At 56.4% G+C, this 15,337-nt stretch overlaps 1 protein-coding gene across 6 annotated transcripts in view; it reads left to right on the forward strand.

Annotated features, from left to right (window-relative positions):
* The window catches only part of ZNF185 (zinc finger protein 185 with LIM domain), a 74,781-nt gene that overhangs the window by 7,874 nt on the left and 51,570 nt on the right, over positions 1-15,337 (forward strand). For 4 of the 6 annotated variants that reach the window (XM_061136143.1, XM_061136140.1, XM_061136139.1 and 1 more), the window contains exons 1-6: positions 10,644-12,134; positions 12,276-12,399; positions 12,614-12,679; positions 14,393-14,431; positions 14,538-14,615; positions 15,100-15,189. In XM_061136143.1, the coding sequence (XP_060992126.1) occupies positions 12,101-12,134; positions 12,276-12,399; positions 12,614-12,679; positions 14,393-14,431; positions 14,538-14,615; positions 15,100-15,189 (431 nt within the window). In that variant the 5' untranslated portion in view covers positions 10,644-12,100. The other 2 variants (XM_061136137.1, XM_061136138.1) reach the window with 2 other exon arrangements.

The raw sequence follows: 15,337 nt of genomic DNA on the forward strand, positions 1-15,337 counted from the left end.
GCCGGCGGGCCGAGGACCCTGGCGGGGGAATGTCCGGAATGTGCCAGGCGCATCTACCTACCCCAGGAGAGGGCAGAGGAAGGGGGCCGGCCGAGAGGAGGGGCGAGGGGCGAGGCTCTGGGCGCAGGAGAAAACCTGTTTGTTCTCCTGCGGGCGGAGCCCAGTCCGTGCCTCCTCGCTGGCCCGCGCGCTCCCCACCGCGCCCCGCGTCCCGCGTCCGCTCCCCAGCCCGGCCCGGCCGGCGCTGCCCACCGGAGGGAGCCCGCGCCCCGCGCCCGCCGGACCCTACGCCCGTCCCGCGAGCCGGGCACCTGTGCCAGGTAGGGCTGTCGAGTCGCCGTCCGCCATCGGCGCGGCTGGCAGAGTCCGCGGTGGAGGGGAACTCGGGCAGAGCCCAGCCGGATGACAGTGACGACTCGGGGCCTCAGTTTCCCCACCCATAATCTTCACTCTCTCTAAGTGCTTCTGCCGGCTGAGGGACGATACTTAGTTTTCTGAATTCGCTGTGAGTGAAGAGACTAAGAAGAGAGGCACTTAAGGCTGGCTCGGCCCACTCTCTTTCTGCTAGAGGGGGTGTGATTGTTAGTAAATGGCCTGGGGCCAGGGTGCTCTAAGAGTTGATTGCAGGCCGCGGGAATAAGGGAATCTGAGATCAGCTCGTTCTCCCTGTGTCCATTTTGTAGATGAGAAAACCAAGACCCAGAGTCTGGCTCACCCTGGCGCCCAGACTAGGAGGCTCACCAGTTACTTGTGATGAGCGTGTGCTGGGCACCAGGCAGTCTCCTGAAGGGCCACTGGGAAGATAGCTGCTCAGACAGAAGGCGCCGAATCAAGCTCCGCTGGGTGTTATCAACAGGATCTGCCATGAGCAGGCTCTGTGGCTGGATTGTTTCTGGGGCAGGGGAGCCAAGAGCCTTGTCCTCTTTGGAAAGGCACAGTGATACCTCTGCCTTGGAAAGAGACTAAAAGCTCAACTCCTCTGCCTACTTTGCTACTTCTGAGCAGGGGGTGTCCAAGAGGGTAAGACACCTGGTTGCCTCCCACCCAGGGCTGCTGGGGGCTCACATGAGGTCGGTGGTGAGTGTGCCAGGGCTTTGCAATAGGAATTGTGCTCACGCTGAGCCATTTGCACTTGGTCTTCAGACTGTGGAAGGCCACACAGCCAAATCTCAGGACCACTCAGCAAACCCTGAGAGAGAGCCCCTCACAACCCACCCAGAGGTGGTCCAGACCCCTGGCACCTGGACCCAGTCCTGCCTGGGCCTCATGGCCTTGTGGACTAATGATTGTGTTACCTGGCTGGGAACAGAAAATAGGGCCCCATGGGCCAACAGGCCTGGACAGTTGGGAGGAGCTCTACGTTCCCACTCATCATTACCAGCTCACTTAGAGCTGTGGTGGAAGGTGGAGGTGGAATAGTACCCTACCTTCCCAGGGTCTCCACTGCCTCATCTGAAAAATCAAGGGCAACTCAGAGACCAGCTCAGAGGCCCTGCTTATTGCTTTAAAGTAAGGGGCCATGACATAGATGCACAGACCAGGAGCCAGCTTGCAGGTTGGCCCTGGTACTTGTGCTGTTCACCTCATCACCCCTGGACCACCCCAGGATGGGAAGGAGCAGAACCATCTCACCTGCCCTACCCCCACTGTCCATCAGTTCCCAGACCTAGCCCTTGTGCCTTCAGAAGCCAGGACCTCGCTGGGGCCTCTGTACTCAACTGTGGGGAGCTGATGTGAGGCGCCCAGCACAGGGCCAGGCACATAGCAAGTGCTCAGATCTGTTCTTTTGTACCCTCTGGACACACACAACTCAGTGACAGAGGTGGACCACGACCACACTGAGGGCTGCCTCCCTGAGTAGCATTAGCACAAGGGGCTGTGGCAGCCTAGGATGGGGGAGCAGGCCTGGCTGGGAGGATCAGAAAATACTTCCTGGAGGAGGAGGACTTGGAAGCAGCAGAAGGAGCTCAGGAACTGCCCGGCCAAGGCCCACGCATTCTTCTCTGAAATTGTCCACCTCCCTTCCTTCTCAATTCTAGCCGGATTCCAGACGGAGTGCCCCAACCTGAGGGCACTGATCCCAGAAGCAGCCAGTGCTTCACCTCGGCCTCCAGCCTGCCTTGTGCTTCTGCTTAGCACCCCTGTGGCCTACGATTCAGCGGGACAGAGAGTCTGGGCCCCCAGCAGCGGGCCAGGGACCTGCCCATGGTAGGCATCGGCACCTGGTCCCCGAACTGCCCTCAGTTGATGCCAAGAAAAATTTCAAATCTGGCCCAATGAACTCTGGAAGCTGGAAGCCTGCTGTCTCCCTTCCCCACTCAGCCTCCATGGCTGACTGATCCCTTTGGACTGGATCTTGCTTCAGGCCACAGCTCATAAGGTGCCAGCTCATGCGTAATACCCGCTTGCTTTCTGCTTGCTGAATGAGGCTGCCTCAACTGCCAGCCCCTGCCCCTGGCATCAGACAGGAGTGTGGTTGAGGGAGAGAAGAGCTGCTTTCCATGGCTCCAGAGTCCTGAGCAGCAATCCATATGGCACCCCAGGTCTTTGGGTCCCGAAGTTTGGGATCCATCAGGGGTTCTGCATTCCTTACTGCTGCACTTGCAGAGAGCTGACCGATGCCAGGACAAGGGCAGCCACCCAGAGACCTGCGTGCCTGAAAGTGACCCTCAGAAGAGGTTAACTGGTGGTCATAGCGTGTGTGATGGGACATGCAGGCACCTTTACAGTCGAGTGGTAGGAAAGTGGCTGGGAGACCAGACAGGGTTAAGACCGCAACTTGGCCACAGTCTAGTTGTGCAAACCTGAGCACATCATGAAAGCTCTGGAGGCCCCATGTCACCTGTCCAGAAGGGAGGCTGAAGCCAGGAGTGCTGTGCTTTCAGGGCTGTCAGTGGATCCAGGGTCACCATATCCTCCTCCAGGAGCCATGGTCACCAGGAGTGAGGTTGAGGCCAGGTTGGAAGGGATATGGCCTCCCTACCCGAAGAGAAACCATTTTAAAATCCCTGCTAGTCTGTGCGAGTGATGGACGTATTGTGTCTACTCACAGTTAAGTGATTTGCCACAGTACACTTCATTCTTGGTCATTTCTGGATGCCTACTAACTAGCATTTGATTTGCTTTCTTTGACAATTTTCACTCTTGAGTTTTTAACTTTTATTTTGGAGTAATCAAAAGCTCACAGAAAAGTGATAAGAATGGTACCAAGACCCCCTGTATCTGGATCCCCCACTGTGAACATTTCTGGTCATTTTCTTCAGGAAGGGGGACGCTGATGTGGGAGCACTTGTGTGACTGTCACCTTCCAGGGGCCATAGCAGGGTCAGGAGGTGGGACTGGCTGCATAACGAAAGGACCAGTGGCCCAGGGAGTGTCATTCTCAAACTCCATAAGGAATTAGGGGAGCCGGAACCTGCAAGTTAAGCACACGTCCCGGGAGACCTAGATGCCAGAGGGACCTAGAGGCCACTGTCAGAAACACTCCCTAGGCTTTTCCTGTGGGGAGGGTGCTCACAAACCACTGCAAGAGGTGGTGGCAGCCAAGGTGGCTCTGTGGCTCTGTGGCCACAGCCTGGGACTAAGAGGAGGCCTGGCTTCTGGGAGCAATGGTGGGTAGGCCCCCCACCGCTGCTGCTTGTTGGCCCTGGCAGTCCCTGGCTGCATCGTGGGCACACCGTGGGTGCTCTGTGTGGCCCCTTGCTCTGGTCCCCAGGATTGTTGGCTCAGCACACGGCTTTCTGATGACTCGGTCAGTTTCCCACTGAGCAGGCCCGAGGATTCCTACCACCAGAATGGGTATCCTGGGTACAAATGCTCACATCAGGCAGCGCCTGGTTTAAGACTGAAACAAAACAAAATGCAAAACCAGGACTTGCCTCATTACTTCTGCCCAGCGAGCTCCTACTCATTCTTTCATTTTTTTTTTTCAGAAAGACCCGAGCCAAAGGCATCTTCTTGGGAAATGCAGTGCTGCTCTAGGCCCCTGTCTGTCTGTCTGCCCAGCACCGGGTTGGGCTTCAACTTTCTGAAAAGCCTTATGGGACAGATGAAAATGTGGCCATAAATGAAAATGTGGGAAGTCAGGATCTGCAGTGCACAAGAGTGAGGAAGGAGGGGGCTGGGAAGGCAGATGACAGCCTCACTCGTGATCTCCCATGACCAGGGACAAGTGGAGAGGACTTCCCTGTCACTGGACCTGCTCTAGCAGAGGCTGAATGGGTGGCAGGAGTAAGAGTGAAGGGGTGTTCCTGGGGTGGAGAGAGTTGGTTGGGGTGGAAGTGGGCTCTGATGACCCCTGGGTCCCTTTCAGCCCCCTTGACTGTCTGTGGGCCCCACTGGAATGAACTGAAGACCACCTTGGTTCCAGGCTGCAGAGATACCTGGAGTGTGTGCTGGAAGGCTCAGCAGGGGAGGTGGCCACACTGGGAATAGCTCTTGTCAGTGGCTCTGGCAAAGGGTCCCCGGCATGTTGACTCTGCCCAGCCCCCTGGCCTCCACAGAGACATCTCAGAGGGTCCTGCCCAGAGTCCCTTGCGGCCAAGCCACCTCTGCAATAGTCCAGTTTCCCAAAGCAGCTGCTTATATCCAGCCTGCTGAGAGCTAGAAAAGGGGCACAGAAGTGACGGGTGGCCAGGTGGCTATGTCCTATTGGGGCTTGAACTCCCTACCTCCTGGAGGGAGCTGGCCAGCCTCAGACATCTGCCTCCCCGAGCTCTTCTGGTGCTGACGCCAAGAAGTCTAGATTCTGGGATGTTGAGGGGTGGGATGAGGGGAGGTAAAATTCCAGACTTTCATGCAGAAGTCATTTACCTGTAAAGCACATTTACAAATATTCCAGTCCATGCATTTTTTTTCCATATTACATTTTCCCCCTCTGCAACCCAAGTCTCCTCCAGCTCTTTTTTCCACGTGGTGTGCCTCCTTCCTGCCACCCCTTGGCTTCCAGGCCTGAGGCCTAGGATGGGAGCAAGGCGCTCCGCTCTGCTGCTCGCACAGGGCAAAGAGGCTGGCCAGGGCTCCTGGGAGCTGTGTGCTGCTTAGCTGACTGAGGGGCTTGGACATGACCCAGCTGCTCAGCCATCAATCTGGAAGGCCTCTGAGGGGCCCCTTCCTCCTGAACTGCTGCCGAGAATCTCTGAATCCCAGGTACCCCTGGAGGAAAACAACCTCTCTGCTGACTGTCCTCTCGCCAGCTGCTGGAACCGGGAATCAGGATGTCCTCGTTCCTGAGAGCTGGTCTCGGGAGACTGTCTTACAAAATGGGATGTTTGATCGTTCCAGCCCTTTTGGCCTGGGGAATCAGGTCAGCTGGCCCAGTGGCAGCTTAAATTGACTGGGGTCCAAACTTCGATACTCGGCCAAGCTTGTGCATTGAGAAAAGGACCGGATGAGGATAACCAAACAGGGATCCCCAGCCCCCTTCCTGCTCCCTGCCACATCCTGCCTGGGGCCTCAGCGTTGTTTGTCTGGGTGCAGGTCCTCGCTAGGGTGCCAGGCCTTTGACCTCCAGGGATGCTGCCAAGGAAGGACAGGAGGCTATGGCCCTGGTTATGAGCTGCACCGAAGCCAGTGCCGCCCCCTCATGGCCAGGTGCAGGGGTCTGGGAGTGCTTTGAGACCCAGGCTTTATCCTCAGCCAGACAGGATAAGTGATGGGTCCAGTGACTTTTTCTGACACCATGGGACTTGGACTCTGTGTCTCTTGCTCCTTCTTTTGCACGTGAGTTGGAAGAGATAGCAGGTGTGCCTCTCCTGTGAAGTGACAGATAGTGGGCCCAGACGGTTTATCTCCAAACAAGCAGTGTCCCCACCGTCCTGTAAGCTTCTGTTTCTGCTGCCCCTCCCTTCAGGCTCAGGGCTGCGAGGCCGCCTGCAGAGGGAAGCTCTCTAAGGAAGCCCCTTGTCTAGAGGCAGAGCTCTCCAGCAGGTGGGCTTTGACTACCTCGTTGTCATCCATCCCCTGGGACACATCATTACCCTGAAGGATCTTGAGAGGGGTCTCTCACAGGCATTCACACACAAGGGTGAGCCCTCATCTTGAAGCTCAGAGGCATTTGCTTGAAACACAGCCAAAGAGGACCCAGCTATCTCTTCTGGGAGGTGGCTATAAGGCACAGGGACTTTTCTTTGAGCCTGTTCCCTGATGCTGGGACCCCTGGAGGCTCTTATTCATGGAGGACATGGGTACCAGCCCCACCCCTGGGCCCAGATCCCCCATCAGCAGGGCCAGTCTTCTGGTGTGTTGAACTGTTGCACAGCTGTGAGGGTCATGCACAGGTGTCCTCCCCACCTCCCTATCTTCCCTTCTCACTGAGGGTGGCAGCCCCCAGGTTGAATTCAGCCAGGAGGTAGGCATGGAGGGACTCTGGCCAGGGGAGCTGACTGGATGCTCAAGCAGTTTGTCATAAGAGGGTTAGAGGGGACAGGTGTGACAGCCGGGGTTCTCCTTGCAGGTTTTGTTTCTCCATGGTTTAGTCACAACACCTTCATCCGATGGTGGGGGAGCCAGAGCCACATAAAAATGCTCACAGACAGAGCTTTTCTAAAACATTGCCTCAAGTTGGCCCAGCAACCAGCCCTTGCACTGGGTGGCCCAAGGCCTCATTGACTTCATCCAGATGTCCCTGTCACATCTGTTTTCAGTCACTGGGCTTGGCTGCATGGGTCACGGTCAGTTATGCCCTATTGCCCTGTCCTACTGCTTCTTCACTCTTGATTTCTGAGCCATGCCTAAAGTGTCTGCCCGGAGCTGAGCCGAGGACTCTGGTGCCAAGAGACTGCACTGCGTCTGATCCCTGCCAGCCAGAGATGGGGCCCTGCAGAAGGTCCATACACATGCGGAAATACAGCTGGACCTCCTGTCAGCTCCCTGGCTGCAGTGTCCCAACTCCTCTCTGGGAGGAAGGCCTGCCCCTCGCTCCCCTGCCAGTAGTGCACCCACTCATACTTGTTCACAGTGGCCAGAGTCCAGCACATACACATGAAGACAAGCCCCGACGCCTGTGCCCTCTGGCTGCAGCTCCTGAAAGGCAAGGCTGAAGGTGTTTTGTTCCTCTTCCCTCCCATTTCACCTGGGAGGTCCCTGCCTGGTACCCAGCACCTGCCACCTAGGGTGGGAGAAGGACACTCACTCAGCCTGCTGTCGACTTTAGCATGAGCTCCGCCACCTTGCCCCCACCATGGTGTTCTTCCCATTGTCTGGAAGAAGGCAGCCCATCCCAGATGAGCCAGGGAGCACCAAGGAAGAGAGTGGGGGCAGCAACAGCACAGAGGGACCCCAGGGGGACATGAGGGCTCCTATGAGAGGCACCGCCTGGGCTGAAGCTCAAGGCCTTTTGTCAAAGGTGGAGACACAGAAGCCTGCTTGGGAGAGTGGGTGGGCATGACATGGGGAGTCAGGCATGAAAGTCCAGAAAACTTTCTCCCAGTTAGTTTTCTCATCTTGGAGGCAGAGCATGTGCCTGTGAGGTGACAGGATGACCCCTCCTCCTGCTGTTTCTCAATCTCTGTCTCCTCATACATCAGCCAAGCACTGGTGTCCTTGTCTGCCAGCTCTCCCAGGTCCCTCCCTGCCACTAGTCTGCCTCCACAAGCTCCTCTGCCTCAGCTCTGACCACTCTCGCTGATGGCCTCAGATGCCTCCAGGCTCACTGTGGCTGGGACCATAGGCTCCACACACCCCCCTCATTGGCTCTTCACTTTTCTCTATCCAGTCAAGGCCAGAAGCTCTTTTCCTGGGAGGTTGTGGGGCGGCCTTGTGAGGCCGCGGCAGCTGGGAGGAAGGTGCGGGGCAGCTACCTGCGTCAGGGAGAGCCTGTCCTGACTCTCTCAGCCAGCCCTGCCAGGGACACTGCCCTGGCCTGCCCCAAGAGACAAGTGCAGGCAAATGGAAGAGGGAGGGAGAAGGGAGTAAAGGGCACAGAGGGTGGCCTGACTTGCTCAGGAGGACTTGCACTTGGTCCTGAGCTGCCCTGGGACAAGTCTGGATGTAGGGCCTTGGTTGGATTTAGCAAGGGAAAGGGTCCTGCCTAGTGGAGTCGAGAGAGAGGATGAAAGGTGGTAGAGAAGCCACCCATTTCTTTGGTGGCCCAAAACAGGCCCTTGGGCAGGGTGATGTGACACTTCCTAAGAAATGAGAAGCCATCTCCCTATCAAGGTAGATTCAAGGCTGTCGTCCTGAAAAGGTGCACAGTGAGGACACCCACTAGCATCCAGATACCAAGCCATGGCATGGACAGAGCTAGCACCAAATTACAGGGAGGGGCACATCGTATGGCTTGGGGGTGTCCTGTCACAGGTTTGGTGGCTCAGCACCACTTCACAGATGAGGCTCAGAGAGTGGGACTCATGGGCCAGGAGAGCCTAGAAGAGTTTGGAAGAAGCCCAAGTGCCCAGAGAAGTAGGAAGACTGGAAGACCTGATCAGGCGGGAATTCTGCCTTTTGAAGGTGGCTAGAGGTAGAGCCTTTGGGTGATGTGGCATCCATCTTGTCTTGTTCTCCACCTTCTGCATGGGCTAAGTGGGGAGGTGCATAGGTCTGCAGTTAGAACAGTTTCTCTCTTCCCATGTCTTCTTGAATTCAAGTGCAAGCCCTGGCCATGAGAGATCTTGGCGTGTTGGACATGGAAAGGGTAGAGGCTGGGGCTGCAGGGCGTTGGCTGCCCACCTCGGAGAGGATGCTGGGGTCTGGGGCTTGGAGTCAGTCATGAGGCTAAAAGGCTGGGCAGGCACTGTGTGCATGGCGGATTCAAGTTCAAGGCCTCTTCTGTGCAGCCAGAACCATACTGGTGCCTGGCCATCTGCACCCCAGGCTCCGTGATGTTGTACCTGGGGTCAGCAGGGCTACTGTGCAGCCACAGCTGGGTGCTTAGGTTCTAGCTGGATCCACCACCCTCTGAAAGTGTTGGAAGTGTTGGAAGCTGGCCTCCCCCAGCTGTGTTTGCTCATAGTGAAGCAGGAAGATGGCATGCTTACTGCGGGCGGGTTGCCCTGGTGTCAGAGCCTGCATCTGTGTGCTCTTTTGTCCTACTGTGTCCTTGCGGTTTTGAGCTTCTAGGCGTGTGTCTCCTGCCATGTGCATGTCTGACCCGACTGAGAACTCAACCCACAATGAAGACAGGGGCAGCATTGCAGGATGGAAGATGGAAGGTGATCATACACAGAGGAGTAAAATGTTTTTGTATACATCCTTTAGATGTTTCTTTTCCTGTGCATTTTTATGTAAATATAGTTTAAGGAAATGAACATATCCTACAGATATTGTTTTAAAAGCTGCCTTTCACTTAATAATATATAGACACCAGTATACATGAAAGTTTGTTAAATATTGCATATATCAATATCATTTGTAATGGCTGCCTACTATTTGCTTGAGCGGTAGATCATATGTTTAAAGACAACTACTGGGAATTTATATTATTGCCAAATTTTCACCATCATGTTCAACACTGAGATGACATCCTCTTGTACACTGAGTTCTACTTATGCCCTTGTCTCCTTAGGAACTTAGGAAAAGTTACTATGAAGGGAACGGCTGATCAATGGCATTGCTCTCTCTGAGGCTCTCAGTACACAAGGAGACTTGTCCTCCAAAATGATGCCCCGACTGACCCGCTGGCCAAACCTGCTTGAGAGCCTTCCAGGAAAGAGCCCTCTTCAGTAGTCCATACCCCATCCTGCAAAGCTGCCCCTGTCTGCAGTGTGGGTTGAGTTCTGAGATGGGTCAGACTAAGGGAGGGGATGGTAGGTCTGAGAGAAGAACTGGGTCAGAAGACTGGTGTTGATATTGTGTAAGTCAGGAGCATGGCCCCCACCAACCTCTAGTCCAGTGGCATAAATGGGGGCAGGAGGCAGGGGGTGGCAGGAGGGGACTGACCTGGCAGGGCCAGCTTCCAGGGATGCTGAGGTGTATGGTCCACTTGGAGCACAGTGTTGACATTGAAGTGTGAAGAGTGACTGGGTCAGGGGAGTTTTCCCCCAGGCTTAGAGACGGTAGGGAGCCAGCAGAAGCTGAGTGAGAAGCGAGGGCTGATGTGAGCCAAGAAGAATCAGGGGGCAGTGAGTGCTGCCAGAAGGAAGCACAGATGGCAGCTGGCCTGTGAACTGTAGGTGTGAGGCGGGTGGTAAAGGGGAGGGAGAAGCTAACTGACTGGGACACGGATTCAGACCTCAGGTGTGCATCCATCTGGCTGGGACTCCTCACCTAAAGTCTCCATGTCATAAAGAGCTGCCATCTTCAGTCCCATGAGAAGATTTTTCTTACTGACTCAAATTTATAGTCCCATCAAAAAATACTTTTGACTTCTGAGACGAAACATCCGTCATGGTCTTTGCCTGATGAGGTAGGACAACAAACTGTGAAGATGGAGTCTGGAGCAGGACACACCCAGCTCCACTCCCTTGTCGTGGGCTCTTGTGAGTGCCCCTGCCACTTTGGCCTGGGAGTCCCCTGTGGCCCCTCTGCCTGTATCATTGGGCATGTGCCTGCACCTGCCCTGATTTGGGAAGTAAGTGGCTTGTTTGGTTCTGATTTGACAGAAAACTTCTAGGCAGCGTGACCAAGAGGCTTGTCAAGGGGAAACTGATGAGTTTCCAACCAAGTAGTAGGAGGTCCTGAGCTGAGGCCCAGAAGAGGTAAGGGCCCACCCCCCACAAGGCCTGTCAGTCAGTCACCAGCCTGAGACCAAAATCTCAGGCTGCTCAGTGGGCTGCTCCAGGGGCTGCTGGGATGGGCCAGTGGGCAGTGTGGTCCTAGGATCACCTCCAGAGTGAGCTATGACGTGGCAGCCTTAGTGCAGGGCTAGGCGCGCGGGGCTCCCACTCACAGTGATGAGGTGCCGTTCCTGGCACGCGGCATGCTCAGGCCTCCTTGGCTGCTCAGTCAGTGCAGTTTATGGGAAATCCAGGCCTTGCTGACGTGGCAAATTTGGTTTGCTCTTGGTGCCCTGCCCTGCTCTGCCCATTTTAGTGTGCCCCTGACCTCCGTGAAAACATGTCCTGGACTTGCCAGCTAGCAGCATGGCCCAACTACTCAGGCCCTGGCCCTGCAGGGGCCCAGAGGATGGCGGGCCTCTAAAAGGGAGACCCTTGTGCCTAGGACTGTGCGGGTAGAGCCAGGGGCCCTGCTTCCTGGCATGGCCACTCACTGAAGCCTCCTGCCCCTCTCCTGAGGCCCAAGGGACAGGCTGTGGTGGGTCAGTGCTTTGACTAAAGCCATCGTTGGTCAGTTCCATTCTGGAGAGCTGGCTTCCCCTCTCCAGCCCCTCCTGGACCTGGGAGGCCTCAGAGACCACCATGGCCTAGCCCTCACAGGCCACAGAAGGGCAGCACTTGCCTCAGGGGCAAAGAGGCAACAACGAGGCTAGAAGACCAAGTGAGGAAGAGAAATCAGAACACAGGACACCTCATCTGGTGCCCAAGGGCTTGCCCACTGGACACAGATCCTACCCTTGAGCCACACAGGGCTGACACCTCCAGGCTGAGAGTCGCTATGATCACTGTGCTAGGTTGTGCTGGGAAGTTTCAAGAATATTGGTGTCTTCTGTCCTCACAGCAGTCCTGAAGGGTGGACTTTTTTTTTTTAATTCCCATTTTATAAATGAGGACACTGAGGTAAGTCAGAGGGAGAGGTTAGATGACCCATTCAAGGTCTGTCAGATGGCCACTAAGGAGTGAGAGAGACAGCCCAACCCCAAAGCGACTGTCCCCCAGCCTCTATCCTTCCCCCATCCCTCCTCCTGGATCCACTAGTGTCAACCACTGCTGCCAACACTCACCAGGCATGAGTCTGGCCATCAGAGTTCTCTAAGAGAGTTGGTGGCCTGTCTGTCTCAGCCATCTCCCCAACAGACAGGCCATGCGTTCCCCCAAGGTGAGTGGCCCTGGGCAGATGCAGGATGTGCCACCCAGAGGGGCCCTTCGGCCAGACTTCACCAGCTCTGGCTTCCCCATGCGCAGAGGGCAGTCTGTAAGGTCTCAGTGTGCCAAGGACCTTATGGTGATGAGCCATTATAAATACAAGAAGTGACAGACCATGTGCTTGCCTTTGCCCTCAGGAGCCCTGTTGAATCTACTGAGAAGGGACGTTCAGAGTGAACACCATGAGCATCTCAGCTCTTGGAGGAAGCAGCAAAGGTGAGGTCTGGGTGCCTCCTGGGCCTGGACTTGGCCACAGGGCAGCAGAGTGAGAGCAGTGTATGGGGAGGGCTGCAAGCAGGCCTCGGGGTCCTGGGGTGGGGTGCCCCTGCTGAGGCCGCCTGGCCTTGCCACCGCCAGGGAAGCCTCTCCCAGCAGGCCAGGAGGAGCGCAATACCGTCCTCAAGCAGATGAAGGTCCGCACCACGCTGAAGGGGGACAAGAGCTGGATCACCAAACAGGATGAATCGGAGGGCTGCACCCTGTAAGTCTGGGTGGCTGGGAGGGCCGGCGGCAACAGGTTGGGTATGGGATGGCACTCCATGGGTTACACTAAACCAGTCCCAGGGTGGGAAAGGCCCAGTGCCAGAGTGTGCAACGTGGATGCGGGCCGGGGAAGGAGAAGGTGTGATGGGAATGGTTGGCCAAGTTCCTGAGATACATGTAGCGGTCCCCTTTTGTGTTCCCTCTTTGCTCAGTGAGCTGCCCTCCGGCCGGACTCGTACCACCTCGCTTTCATCAGTTGGGGAGGTCCCGAAGGCCAGGTGAGAGGTGCTGCCCAGATGGCAGGTGGGTGGGCCCACACTGCAGTCCTCGGGGGACAGGGAGGCCTTTGAACTCCACTGGAAGGACTGCTTTTACACTTCCTGGGAAAAGGAGCACAGGAATGACTGGATGCAGGTCCCCTGGGGTCAGCTGCCTCTCCAGCTACACCTCCATGACTTCAGCTGAGAACTGAGACCAAAATTGTCACAGAACACTCCCAAAGGGGTGCAGACAATGTCTCTGAGATCCTCTGAGGCCTTCAAGAGTCACACATGACTCCCCTGCATAAGTGCCAGGGCAGACTCAAACACTTGCTCCAACTGTCTCCAAGTTCAATATGACATGTTTTGACAGCTGGCTCTCCTCTCTATTTCAAGGAATTTTGCATAGAGGTGTCCAGGGCGGTTCTGAAGTGTCAGCACATCCTGCCCAGATCAGGGGGAACTACTCCTAAGAAGTAGGGGGCTAGCGTTAGGGGATAGGGAATTGGTTGGGGGGGGGGCAGCGCTAAATTCAGCCTTGATCCTTGTTCCAAAGAGCCAGCAGTTGGCAGTTGAGGGCAGTGGCCACAGCTGGAAGGGTAGGGTCCAAGTTCAGTGCTAGCCCAATGGGCTGCCTCTGGTCACAGTGGCCTTGCCCAGAATCCCTCAGTGACTCAGCACCTGTCACCTACCAGGTCCTGTACTGGGCACAGAGGACACAACCCTTTCCTCAGGGAACTGACATCCTAGCAGGGTAAAGGGGCCTGACCCAAGTAGAGAGATGAGCTTAAAAGGTAGAATTGCCGATTGTGATAGCAGTAGGCAGTTGGCAAAGGCCTGAGCACAGTTCAAAGATAATCTACTCATTGTGGGGTATATTTACTTTGGGGGTGCAGTTCTCAGCCTGGGCTTTGGTTTGGAAAACACATGGGATAAGTGACATTTTTGCTCTGCTCCCAGCCCAAGTGAGTTGTGGGGATGGAGGGCAGTGCCCCTGCCACCTGCCCGTGTGGGTCCCTTTAAGACCATCCCATGCTACTCGAGCCTAATCTTCCCTGCCCACATCCCTCACTCTCTGAGCACTCCCTGCCCCCCCAGGCAGGGAGTGAAGACATCCCACCGGCTGGAGGAGGGAGGCTAGAGCAGAGTGGGAGGTAAAGGATAGCTGGCCTTCGCTGGCTCCTGCCTGGGCTCCACCCCTTGGATCCTCATGTGTCTTCCTGGAGAGGACTGGGCAGAGTGGGGCATCAGATCAGGTTAGGGGTTCTACCTGACATGGCTTCAGCCCCCAGCCTCTGACCACAGAGCCTCAAGCCTGAGCTGGGTCAGCTCTGAGGATAGAGGTAGGGAGTGTTGTCATCCATCCTAGAAGAACACCTGCTCAGGGGAGCACTGGGGCCTGGCAGAACAGGGAGAAACCTGACTTTGGATGGGATACCTCTGTGTTCATGCCCAGCCATGGAACATACCTTCCTGGGCATCAGCTGTGAGCCAGGGCCCAGAAGAATCAGCCTTTCCTGGGGAGCATGAGGGAGACAGGCAGACCAGGACAGGCACCCTGGCTAGGGGTACAGATGTGGCTGGCTGTCTTGAGAAGCAACTGGTGCCTCTTGCTCCCCTTGTTCTGACCATACTGGGACACTCACCAGCCCACCCCCTTTACTGTCATCGGGCAGCCTGGGCCCACTTGTGAGGCTTCAGTTCACATCCTACCTTCTTTTCCCTCGGCAGGCCCCTGAGCACGAGGGCTCCCACGGGCTATATCATCCGGTAGGTGACCACAGGAGCCCGCCCGCCCGCCTCCCCATGCCCACCCACACGGCCCTGGCTTCTCCCAGGGGGCTCACCAGGCTGCTTCTTCCGGACTCTTTTTCAGTGGAGTGTTCACCAAGCCTGTGGACAGCTCGTCCCAGCCTCACCAGCACTTCCCCAAGGCCAATGGAGCTCCAAAAAGGTGTGTTCACAGGGCGCTGGCCAGTTGTCCAGTGGGAGGTATGGGAGTCCCCTGCCTGTCATTGAGGGGATGGTAAGTGTCAGGTCTCTTCCTGTGTAAGGAAGGGCCCTGGACCACACGACCAGTGGCCTTGTCCCTGTGCCAGTCGTGGCACAGGGTCACCAGGACAGAGTCACAGGGAAGAGGCTGCACAGAGCCCAGCCTTGCTTATCAGCTGTGCTGAGTGGGGTGCTTTGGGCCGCCGCCTTCTCAACAGGAAAAGCAGGACCAAGGGGCCTGGGCCTGTCTATGGGAAGACGGTGGCCCTGCTGAGGGTGGTGCACATGTCCTGGGTATCTGGCAGGGCTTAGAGCAAAGAGGAAAGGGCACCAGCACCCACTTGTCCACCTGCCACATGCCTGCTGGGCCATGTAGGCAAATGTGGAAGCAAGGCGGGGGCGGGGGGTTCTGTGGGTACACACCTGAAAACTCCTTGTCTCTCTAGCATGGCCAGTCTGGGGAAAGCAGGTCCCACTGGCCCTCCCCGCCCTTCCTCCTCTGGCTACAAGATGACCACGGAGGATTACAAGAAGCTGTGAGTAGGCAATCACAGACCCAGCTTGGTTCCCTCTTCCCAGGGCCCAGACACGGGGTCCACTGAGGACAGCTGCCTGCTTGCCTCTGAGCACAGTGCAGACTGCTGTCCTGCCACTCTGACCTCCCTGCCAGTTGCCACTGTGGCC

Source organism: Dama dama, chromosome X (genome assembly GCF_033118175.1).
Source record: "Dama dama isolate Ldn47 chromosome X, ASM3311817v1, whole genome shotgun sequence".
Classification (NCBI taxonomy): domain Eukaryota; kingdom Metazoa; phylum Chordata; class Mammalia; order Artiodactyla; family Cervidae; genus Dama; species Dama dama.